This window comes from Heteronotia binoei, chromosome 1 (genome assembly GCF_032191835.1).
Source record: "Heteronotia binoei isolate CCM8104 ecotype False Entrance Well chromosome 1, APGP_CSIRO_Hbin_v1, whole genome shotgun sequence".
Lineage (NCBI taxonomy): Eukaryota > Metazoa > Chordata > Lepidosauria > Squamata > Gekkonidae > Heteronotia > Heteronotia binoei.
The window spans coordinates 279233186-279244937 of NC_083223.1; the positions used below are offsets into that span (position 1 = coordinate 279233186).

An 11752-nucleotide genomic window follows, 5' to 3' on the forward strand; every position below is an offset into this window, starting at 1 on the left:
GCAACTAGGATTATTACAAGGTTGGAACACTTTCCCTATGAAGAAAGGTTAAAACGCTTGGGGCTCTTTAGCTTGGAGAAACGTCGACTGAGGGGTGATATGATAGATGTTTACAAGATTACACATGGGATAGAGAAGGTAGAGAAAGAAGTACTTTTCTCCCTTTCTCACAATGTGGGCATTCAATGAAATTGCTGAGCAGTCAGTTTAGAACTGATAAAAGAATGACTAACACATGGAATTCATTGCCACAGGAGGTGGTGGCAGCTGCAAGCATTGCCAGCTTCGACATTTGATAAACATGGAGCAGAGGTCCATCAGTGGCTGTTAGCCACAGAGTATTGTTGAAACTCTATGTCTGGAGCAGTGATGCTCTGTATCCTTGGTGATTGGGGGGGAGGGGGCACACTGGGAGGGCTTCTAGTGTCCTGGTCCCACTGATGGACCTCCTGGTGGCTTCTGCTTTTTTTGGCTACTGTGTGACACAGAGTGTTGGACTGGATGGGCCACTGGCCTGATCCAACATGTCTTCTCTTATGTAATGCTGAGTGTTGCATTGGAGGGGCCATTGGCCTGATCCAACATGGCTTTTCTTATGTTGGACTAGATGGGCCATTGGACTGATCCTACATGGCTTCTCTTATGTTCTTATGGACCTCCTGATGGCACCTGGATTTTTTGCCACTGTGTGACACAGAGTATTGGACTGGATGGGCCATTTTTTTTTAGTTTAGTTTATTTGTAATTTGTATCCCGCCCTTCCCACCAGGTGGCTCAGAGCGGCTTATAGCATATAAAATCTAACATAAGAATATAAAAATTTAAACATTTCACACAGTTTACATAGTTAAAACATTAAAAACATATAGCAATCTTATAAAAACTACACTCAGTTTCAAGTGCCGGTTAGTTGTAAGCCAGCCGGAAGAGGACTCTCTTACAGGCCCTGGGGAATTGAGCGAGATCCCGCAGGGCCCTTACCTCTTCCGGCATCTGGTTCCACCAGGAAGGGGCCATTACGGAGAAGGCCCTATCCCTACTAGATTTCAAATGGGCTTCCTTTGGCCCGGGGACAACAAGGAGATTTTGAGTTCCCGATCTCAGTACTCTCTGGGGAACATGTGGGGAGAGACGGTCCCTCAGGAAGGCAGGTCCTAGGCCATATTGGCCTGATCCAACATGGCTTCTCTTATGTTCTTAGGTGACACAGAATGTTGGACTGGATGGGGCCATTGGTCTGATCCAACATGGCTCCTCTTATGTTCTTATGGGACAGAGTGTTGGACTGGATGGCCATTGGCCTGATCCAACATGGCTTCTCTTATGTTCTCATGTGACACAGAATGTTGGACTGGATGGGCCATCGGCCTGATCCAACATGGCTTCTCTTATGTTCTTCTAGTAGTGACGAAAGCCATGAGGAGTTGGTTTTCAGGCTCCCCAAAATCCAGGATCTAATCAAGTGAATCCCACAGTTCAGAAAGGGACCTCCATTGTTTTTGGAGGTGTTGTTCTTCTTACCTAACACTTTACGTCTATTGAAGTGATACATACAGTGGTTAAGAGGTCACCAGTCCCTGTGGTCGTTTTGGGGTCCAGCTCCCCTTAAAAATTAGCCCCTTGCCAGACTGAACCCATGTAAGGAGTGGCTAAGTTTTTAACTTTCTTAGAGCCAAACAGAGATGGCCAACTTTCCCAAAGAACCAGGGAGGTATATCTAAAATCGCTTGGTATGTAATATAGCAAAATGATATGAAACCTGGTCTGCAAGCCACAGCAAACCCTGTTGCGCTGACCTGCCAAGGTGATTCTCAGATGCTCTCCTTGTGATAACCTTACAGTCTCTGTCTCTCCTTCCCTCTAGAAAGAAGTCTGTCTTCATAGCCGAGTCACTCAAGGTATCTTTACCCAGCTGGAGGTGACCCAAGAGCAGGCGAAGGAGATGGAAGAGCAGCACCCAGGAGAACTTGGAGGTGGCACGATATCGAGGAGAGGCCCCCATCGCACCCAAGCTGGGAGTGGTGCTGCCGAATTACAGGAAAACACTGTGCCAGTTATGTCTTTCCAGGTCATGCCTATCTCAGACGTGCATTGCCAACGCTTTCGGCAGTTCCTCTACCGAGAGACGGATGGGCCCCGAGAGGTTTGCAGCCAGCTCCATCGACTCAGCAACTGCTGGCTGAAGCCAGAGAGGCGCTCCAAAAAGGAGATCCTGGACGTGGTGGTCCTGGAGCGGTTCCTCGCCATCCTGCCCCTGGAAGTGCAACGCTGGGTCAGAGAATGTGGGCCAGAGAGCAGCTGCCAGGCGGTGGCCTTGGCTGAAGGCTTCCTGCTGAGTCAGGCCGAGGAGGAGAGGCCGGCAGAGCAGGTGAGGGGGTTCCCTCCAGGTATGTCCCCTTCAAATCACATTCCCTGACCTGATCCTAAAGTTCCCCTGAGAGATATTTGTCCGCGTGGTTTCTTCTTTTGAAAGATATAATACTTACTGGACTCCAGCAAGATATAAATTGTTCTATTTCCCCAAGTGTTAATCCTCCGTATGGGAAATGAACAGCCTCCTTCGGCAGCCTCTTCTACTAGGGAATTTCTTATCCCTCCGGATGTCTCTCCAGGTGCGGATGGAAGGGTGCAGAGTCCAGGGACGGCAAACAAAAATGGGCTCCTGTGTTAAAACAGTGCACAGCTTTAGAAAAGACAGGGAAATGCACTCCTCATACAATTCAGTATCATACATCACAGTGAACTTTGTATGTTTTGTACAACATTAAATATGTAGCTATCTGCAATTACTGTGTTAATACAAAACGTTCAAGAGCAGCTTGGGCTTGTCAGATGCATAAATTGTAGGTCAGAGTGGCCACTTTTGGAACTGTGGAAGACTTTACCGTTCCGTACGAATTCTTGGTGAGGAGGAAATCTTGAAAACGACCTCACTTCTGGTGGAAACGATCGTTGGGCAAAGGACCCCAGGAGCAAGAGACTTCAGGGTCTTTCTAAGAGTTTCATTGTCTCCCAGAGTTTTTTGTCTCGTTAAATATTTCCTTGAGCTCTCTGTTTGAAGGACTTTTGTATTTTAGAGTGGACTCGTTTAATGAGATATGGACTGAGTAACCTACTTCTGGAGACAAAAGACTTGAACATAAGAACATAAGAGAAGCCATGTTGGATCAGGCCAACGGCCCATCCAGTCCAACACTCTGTGTCACACAGTGGCAAAAAATTTTATATATACACACACAATGTGGCTGATAGCCACTGATGGACCTGTGCTCCATATTTTTATCTAAACCCCTCTTGAAGGTGGCTATACTTGTGGCCGCCACCACCTCCTGTGGCAGTGAATTCCACATGGTAATCACCCTTTGGGTGAAGAAGTACTTCCTTTTATCCGTTTTAACCTGTCTGCTCAGCAATTTCATCGAATGCCCACAAGTTCTTGTATTGTGAGAAAGGGAGAAAAGTACTTCTTTCTCTACTTTCTCCATCCCATGCATTATCTTGTAAACCTCTATCATGTCACCCCACAGTCGACGTTTCTCCAAGCTAAAGAGCTCCAAGCGTTTCAACCTTTCTTCATAGGGAAAGTGCTCCAGCCCTTTAATCATTCTAGTTGCCCTTTTCTGGACTTTCTCCAATGCTATAGTATCCTTTTTGAGGTGCGGCGACCAGAACTGCACACAGTACTCCAAATGAGACTGCACCATCGATTTATACAGGGGCATTATGATACTGGCTGATTTGTTTTCAATTCCCTTCCTAATAATTCCCAGCATGGCGTTGGCCTTTTTTATTGCAAACGCACACTGTCTTGACATTTTCAGTGAGTTATCTACCACGACCCCAAGATCTCTCTCTTGGTCAGTCTCTGCCAGTTCACACCCCATCAACTTGTATTTGTAGCTGGGATTCTTGGCCCCAATGTGCATTACTTTGCACTTGGCCACATTGAACCGCATCTGCCACGTTGACGCCCACTCACCCAGCTTTTTGTATTGACGTTTTGTATTTATGGAGTCATTGCATATAGTTTCATATTTGTTGTTGTTGTTCAGTCGCAGTTGAGTCCGACTCTTTGCGACCCCATGGACAAAGTCATGCCAGGCCCTCCTGTCTTTTACCATCCTCCAAAGTCTGCTAGTTTCATATTTACTGCTGTATAAAACATATAAAGTCCACTGTGATATAAGGTGTTGAACTGTATGAGGAGTACATTTTCCTGTATTCCATATAGCTGAGTATGGGAGTGGGGCGGGAAACATTGCTCACTCTCTTCCATTCCATCTCTTTCCATTCTCCCTGGCTGCTGATCCAGGTGTGGGGACCATCCGTGGAGAGAGACGCAGCATTCCCCGAGGCGGAAGAAGCTTCCCTGGAGCGAGAGCAGAGGGCGCACACTCAGGAGGGTGCCCAAGATGCCCTCTCCTGTGGTAAGGACCCATTTTGCCTGCATGCGATTGGGGTGCCCTGTGAATGGGATGGGTAGAGAGTTCAGGACAGGGAAAGAATTAAATACTTCTTCACATAACAAACAGCACTCAATGCCTACGACCTGTGATTCTTCTTGAAGGGGATTGGAGAAAATTATAGAGATGGTACATTCCTCCCATTCATTGAAATTCTCATATCTCACCTTCCTTCCATAAAAGGAAGTCAAGGTGACTCAAGAAAGAAAAGAAAAGGCAGACAGACCTGGGCAGAGCTATTCCACCTGGTGGGCACAGGGAGCCTCTGCCTCTTGGGGCAGCACTGAGCGCTGAAAGCCAGTTCCTAGGGGCCAGGAATCATGGGGAAATGTGGCTTCTGTGCCCAGGCTTATAGGGGCACTGGGCAGGCCCTGCGGGGAATAGGATGCTGAGGTAGGAATGAGAGGCTGTGGTCTGGCACCCCAGGAGATCGGGGGGAGGCCTTAGCTTGACGCTGATATTACCCTGGCTTCTCCAGAAACGCTCAAGTGATGTCTGGTTTTTGGCTGAATGTGATGGTGACATGTCATGTGCTGTCATTTCCAGTCCCTTTTCCCACCACTAAACCTGACCTGAAGGCCCAGCAAGCAGGAGAACGGGATTCCTGGGCTTTTGGTCTGATCCAGCAGGGATTCTGTGACCTTTGAACTCCAGAGTTCATAGGGCATATTTTAAGTCTCACAGAAGCCTGAAATATGTTGGTGGCCTGTGTCACCCCTGAGGCTCATGCGTACTTCTCTTCTGCCTCTCCCAGAATTGAGTAAAAGAATGTGTTGCGTGTACGCAGGGCAAGGTTTCAGCCTCCTGGGAAGGGAGTGTGTGAAGAGGGGAACAAACCAGCCAATGGAGTAGGAAGTCACGACAGACACCCTTCCTTGTTTCTTCTTTCTCCTTCCTCCACAGGTAGCGGAGAGATGCTGTTGAGTCCTCATCTGTTTGGGGGTGTGGAAACAGTTCAGGTAGGGGAGATAAACAGGGAACAGCCTGGGGGGGGGCTTTTGCTCCTGCGGTTTCTACAATGGTCCAGGAGAGAGAGGCTGTCCCCAAGTCAAGCCATACATCCTGTACCCTTTAGACCAGTCCCTTCCAGTGTGCAGTCTCTGAGAACTAAATCTGCTTGTTCTTTCAGCGTCCCTTTTCCTTTGACGAGGTGTCTGTCCGTTTCACTCCAGCAGAATGGGCCCTGCTGGATCCAGGCCAGAGAACTCTCTACAGGGAAGTCATGCGGGAGAACTATTGGAGCGTCATCTCTCTGAGTAAGGAAGATCTTCCACCAGTGCCAAAGTTAGAACTTGAACAGCAGTACATCATTTTGAGGACTTTCCAGCTCCTTGCCAGTGTTGTGGCCTTCACCCAAGCCAGAGAAATTGTCCTGGTCAGAGGCCAGAGACAAAGGTGGGGATGAGAGACTGGTATGTAGCAGCTGCAGGCCAATAAGCTCCCTCCCCCCTCCGATCCCAGCGCTTGCTTTAGACATCACAGCTGAAGGCAGGGACACAGGCAAGTAGGAAGCACCCACCACCTCCGCAAACGCAGCGCTTTGCGAGCGCCGGCTGTGGAGAGGGCAGCGTGCTTCCTACTTCCCTGTGTTCCTGCCTTCAGCTGTGATGTCTAAAGCAAGCGCTGGGATCGCTCCCTCCCCCCTCCGATCCCAGCGCTTGCTTTAGACATCACAGCTGAAGGCAGGAACACAGGGAAGTAGGAAGCACGCTGCCCCCTCCGCGGCCGGCGCTTGCGAAGCGCTGGGGCCACGTGGAGCGATCCCACGCTTGCCTGAAGAAGATGGAGCCAGGCAAGCCTGTGCCGGGGAAGCGCCGGATCGGAAGAAGAGGCAGCAGATCGCCCCCTCGCCCCCCGAAGGTACGTACCTTCGGACCATAAGACGCACACACTTTCCCCCCCACTTTTTTGGGGGGAAAAGTGCGTCTTATGGTCCGAAAAATACGGTATTTAATGTTCATGAAATGTCTGGCATTAGGTGGTACCTCTCCTTACAGCATATGTATTCCAGCTGTAGCCTAAGTTACTCAACATAGTGCAGTTCATCAGAAGAAAGCAAGAAACATCCAAGTGCACCAGCATGGCATGAGCATAAAGTCTGCATTTCTCTGGTCTATACCGGTATTATATTTTCCACCCCTCTAGGATCAGGTGGCTCCAATGAGCCAATCAAGGGTCCTCCAAGACGAATCTTCCAGAGGCTGGCAGCACCATTCCCCTCCCCCCTCCATCCTGATTACACAGCGGGATTAATCTCACAGTTAACCCATTACCAGAGTCTTGAGTCTGGCCTTGAAAGAGATAAGGATGTTAGCTGCAGGGAGAGTCAAATCATGAACACCTGCAAGGCAGACCAGGCCGCTTAAGAATCCCGTTACGCCTTGCGGCGAAGTGGGGTGCTTTGCCTCACAGATCCATCCCACTTGTACCAGTTGAAATTATGGGCTATGATCTCGACCACGGTTCCATCCTCCCAGAAGAATTTTTACTCTTGAATTTCTTTCCTTCCCCATATAAAAATGATGTCTCTCTCCCTCTCTCTTTTTTTGTGTGCGTGTGCCAAAGACCGAAGTGTAAGAGAGACGTTGGTGGAGAAAGACAAGAGTCTTGCATCTGAAGAAAGGCTGGAGGGTTTCTCAGGAGGATCCCAAAAACATGTTTCCTTTCCAAAGGAGGTTACTGACAGTGAGTACCTTTCACAGTTATGTCAAGAGAACAGGCAAGGAATAACCATGGAAATTTTTGATTAACTTCTGAGCAATATTTGGCTTCGTACAGTCCTATAGCCTGCTGGGTAAGGAGGCCTTTTGGGAACTGGGATTTGGAGGGTCAGGAGTTCCTTCTGAGCCAGAGCTGTGGCTCTTGAGGGGATGAGGGATCCTTAAATATAATATATCCTAGGTACGTTGGGGGGGGGGGGGGTTATGTCTGGAGGAGGTGAAAGGGCCATCAATCCTTTCTTCCTGAAGTCACATTGGTGCTTTGGGATCTTACCTGCCCCCTCAGGCATTAATGGGATCTCTTTATTCCAGCAGAGGATGATCAGAAGAATGAAGAGGGTGATGAACTTGATCAGCAGTTGCCAGAAGGAGTTAAGAATGAAGACTTGAGAGAAAACATGAGGAGTCGAGGCAGACCTAAGAGAATGAAAGTCAGGCTTATAATTGAGAAAAGAGATGTAAGAGGGCGTATTGTACATTTTCACAATCAGAGAATAATGAAGGCAAATACATCCATTCAATGTGGAAAGTATTTCAAAAGTAGATCGGAGTTCTTTGTGCACCAAAGAACCCACAGAGGCGAGAAACGCTTTGGCCATCTTCAAGAACATAGAAAAAGCCATCATAGAACCCACACAGGAGAGAAGCCTTTTGAATGCTCAGTGTGTGGAAAGAGATTCAGTCACAGTGCCAGTCTTCAAAGGCATCAGAGAACCCACACAGGGGAGAAACCTTTTGAATGCTCAGAGTGTGGAAAGAGATTCAGTCACAGTGCCAGTCTTCAAAGTCATCAGAGAACCCACACAGGGGAGAAGCCTTTTGAATGCTCAGAGTGTGGAAATAGATTCAGTCAAAGTGCCAGTCTTCAAAGGCATCAGAGAACCCACACAGGGGAGAAGCCTTTTGAATGCTCAGAGTGTGGAAAGAGATTCAGTCAGAGTGACAATCTTCAAAAGCATCAGAGAACCCACACAGGAGAGAAAACTTTTGAATGCTCAGCGTGTGGAAAGAGATTCAGTCGGAGTGGCAATCTTCAAAGCCATCAGAGAACCCACACAGGGGAGAAACTTTTTGAATGCTCAGAGTGTGGAAAGAGATTCAGTCAAAGTGCCAGTCTTCAAAGGCATCAGAGAACCCACACAGGGGAGAAACCTTTTGAATGCTCAGCGTGTGGAAAGAGATTCAGTCGGAGTGGCAATCTTCAAAGCCATCAGAGAACCCACACAGGGGAGAAACTTTTTGAATGCTCAGAGTGTGGAAAGAGATTCAGTTGGAGTGGCGATCTTCAAAGGCATCAGAGAACCCACACAGGGGAGAAACCTTTTGAATGCTCAGAGTGTGCAAAGAGATTCAGTGACAGTGGCTATCTTCAAAAGCATCAGAGAACCCACACAGGGGAGAAACCTTTTGAATGCTCAGCGTGTGGAAAGAGATTCAGTCGGAGTGGCAATCTTCAAAGCCATCAGAGAACCCACACAGGGGAGAAACTTTTTGAATGCTCAGAGTGTGGAAAGAGATTCAGTCAAAGTGGCAGTCTTCAAAGGCATCAGAGAACCCACACAGGGGAGAAACCTTTTGAATGCTCAGCATGTGGAAAGAGATTCAGTCGGAGTGGCAATCTTCAAAGCCATCAGAGAACCCACACAGGGGAGAAACTTTTTGAATGCTCAGAGTGTGGAAAGAGATTCATTCACAGTGGCAGTCTTCAAAGGCATCAGAGAACCCACACAGGGGAGAAACCTTTTGAACGCTCAGAGTGTAAAAAGAGATTCACTCACAGTGGCCATCTTCAAAGGCATCAGAGAACCCACATAGAGGAGAAGCCTTTTGAATGCTCAGAGTGTGCAAAGAGATTCAGTTGGAGTGGCGATCTTCAAAGGCATCAGAGAACCCACACAGGGGAGAAACCTTTTGAATGCTCAGAGTGTGCAAAGAGATTCAGTGACAGTGGCTATCTTCAAAAGCATCAGAGAACCCACACAGGGGAGAAACCTTTTGAATGCTCAGAGTGTAGAAAGAGATTCAGCCAGAGTGGCGGTCTTCAAAGGCATCAGAGAACCCACACAGGGGAGAAACCTTTTGAATGCTCAGAGTGTGGAAAGAGATTCAGTGACACTGGCTATCTTCAAAAGCATCAGAGAACCCACACAGGGGAGAAACGTTTTGAATGCTCAGAGTGTGGAAAGAGATTCAGTCAGAGTGGCAGTCTTAAAAGCCATCAGAGAACCCACACAGGGGAGAAACCTTTTGAATGCTCAGAGTGTGGAAAGAGATTCAGTTACAGTGCCAGTTTTCAAAGCCATCAGAGAACCCACACAGGGGAGAAACCTTTTGAATGCTCAGAGTGTGGAAAGAGATTCAGTCAAAGTTGCCATCTTCAAAGCCATCAGAGAACCCACATAGGGGAGAAGCCTTTTGAATGCTCAGAGTGTGGAAAGAGATTCAGTAACAGTGGCCATCTTCAAAGACATCATAGAACCCACACAGGGGAGAAGCCTTTTGAATGCTCAGAGTGTGGAAAGAGATTCAGTCACAGTACCAGTCTTCAAAGGCATCAGAGAAACCCACACAGGGGAGAAACCTTTTGAATGCTCAGAGTGTGGAAAGAGATTCAGTCACAGTACCAGTCTTCAAAGTCATCAGAGAACCCACACAGGGGAGAAGCCTTTTGAATGCTCAGAGTGTGGAAATAGATTCAGTGAAAGTGCCAGTCTCCAAAGGCATCAGAGAACCCACACAGGGCAGAAGCCTTTTGAATGCTCAGAGTGTGGAAAGAGATTCAGTCACAGTGACAATCTACAAAAGCATCAGAGAACCCACACAGGGGAGAAACCTTTTGAATGCTCAGCATGTGGAAAGAGATTCAGTCGGAGTGGCAATCTTCAAAGCCATCAGAGAACCCATACAGGGGAGAAACTTTTTGGATGCTCAGAGTGTGGAAAGAGATTCAGTCAAAGTGGCAGTCTTCAAAGGCATCAGAGAACCCACATAGGGGAGAAACCTTTTGAATGCTCAGAGTGTGGAAAGAGATTCAGTCAAAGTGGCCGTCTTCAAAGGCATCAGAGAACCCACACAGGGGAGAAACCTTTTGAACGCTCAGAGTGTAAAAAGAGATTCACTCACAGTGGCCATCTTCAAAGGCATCGGAGAACCCACATAGGGGAGAAGCCTTTTGAATACTCAGAGTGTGGAAAGAGATTCAGTCGGAGTGGCGATCGTCAAAAGCATCAGAGAACCCACACAGGGGAGAAGCCTTTTGAATGTTCAGAGTGTGGAAAGAGATTCAGTCGGAGTGGCAATCTTCAAAGCCATCAGAGAACCCACATAGGGGAGAAGCCTTTTGAATGCTCAGAGTGTGGAAAGAGATTCAGTCAAAGTGGCCGTCTTCAAAGGCATCAGAGAACCCACACAGGGGAGAAGCCTTTTGAACGCTCAGAGTGTAAAAAGAGATTCACTCACAGTGGCCATCTTCAAAGGCATCGGAGAACCCACATAGGGGAGAAGCCTTTTGAATACTCAGAGTGTGGAAAGAGATTCAGTCGGAGTGGCGATAGTCAAAAGCATCAGAGAACCCACACAGGGGAGAAGCCTTTTGAATGTTCAGAGTGTGGAAAGAGATTCAGTCGGAGTGGCAATCTTCAAAGCCATCAGAGAACCCACACAGGGGAGAAATCTTTTGAATGCTCAGAGTGTGGAAAGAGATTCAGTCACAGTGGCCATCGTCAAAAGCTTCAGAGAACCCACACAGGGGAGAAACCTTTTGAATGCTCAGAGTGTGAAAAGATATTCAGTCACAGTGCCAGTCTTCAAAGCCATCAGAGAATCCACACAGGGGAGAAGCCTTTTGAATGCTCAGAGTGTGGAAAGAGATTCAGTCGGAGTGGCGGTCTTAAAAGGCGTCAGAGAACCCACACAGGAGAAACCTTTTGAATGCTCAGTGTGTGGAAAGAGATTCAGTCACATTGACCATCTTAAAAGCCACCAGAGAGCCCACACAGGCAGGAAAACTTGAATGCTCAGAGTGTGGAAAGAAATTCAGTAACAGTGGCCATCTTCAAAGCCATCATAGAACCCACACAAGGGAGAAACCTTTTGAATGCTCAAAGTGTGGAAAGAGATTCAGTCAAAGTGGCCATCTTCAAAGGCATCAGAGAATCCACACAGGGGAGAAAACGTTTGAATGCTCAGAGTGTGGAAAGAGATTCAGTTACAGTGGCCATCTTAAAAGCCATCAGAGAGCCCACACAGGCGGGAAAACTTAAATGCTCAGTGTGTGGAAAGAAATTCAGTCAGAGTGGCCATCTTAAAAGTCATCAGAGAGCCCACACAGGGGAGAAACCTTTTGAATGCTCAGAGTGTGGAAAGAGATTAAGTCACATTGGCCATCTTAAAAGCCATCAGAGAGCCCACACAGGCGAGAAAACTTTTGAGTGCTCAGAGTATGGAAAGGGATTCAGCATGGCGGTCTTTGACATCTAAGACTCCAGAGAATTAGAAATCATGGAAAATCTTAGTTCATTGAAAGACTTCTTGAAAACATGAATCTACACAGAATTTTGGCCCTCAGCA

At 47.6% G+C, this 11752-nt stretch overlaps 1 protein-coding gene across 1 annotated transcript; it reads left to right on the forward strand.

The window, feature by feature from the left end:
* Positions 1–4237: 4237 nt before the first annotated feature.
* Positions 4238–11195, forward strand: LOC132586184 (zinc finger protein OZF-like). Its single transcript, XM_060258205.1, has 4 exons — positions 4238–4427; positions 7496–7641; positions 7843–8894; positions 11162–11195. Exons 1-4 carry the CDS (start codon positions 4238–4240, stop codon positions 11193–11195), a joined length of 1422 nt encoding a protein of 473 aa, XP_060114188.1.
* The last annotated feature ends 557 nt before the right edge of the window (positions 11196–11752 follow it).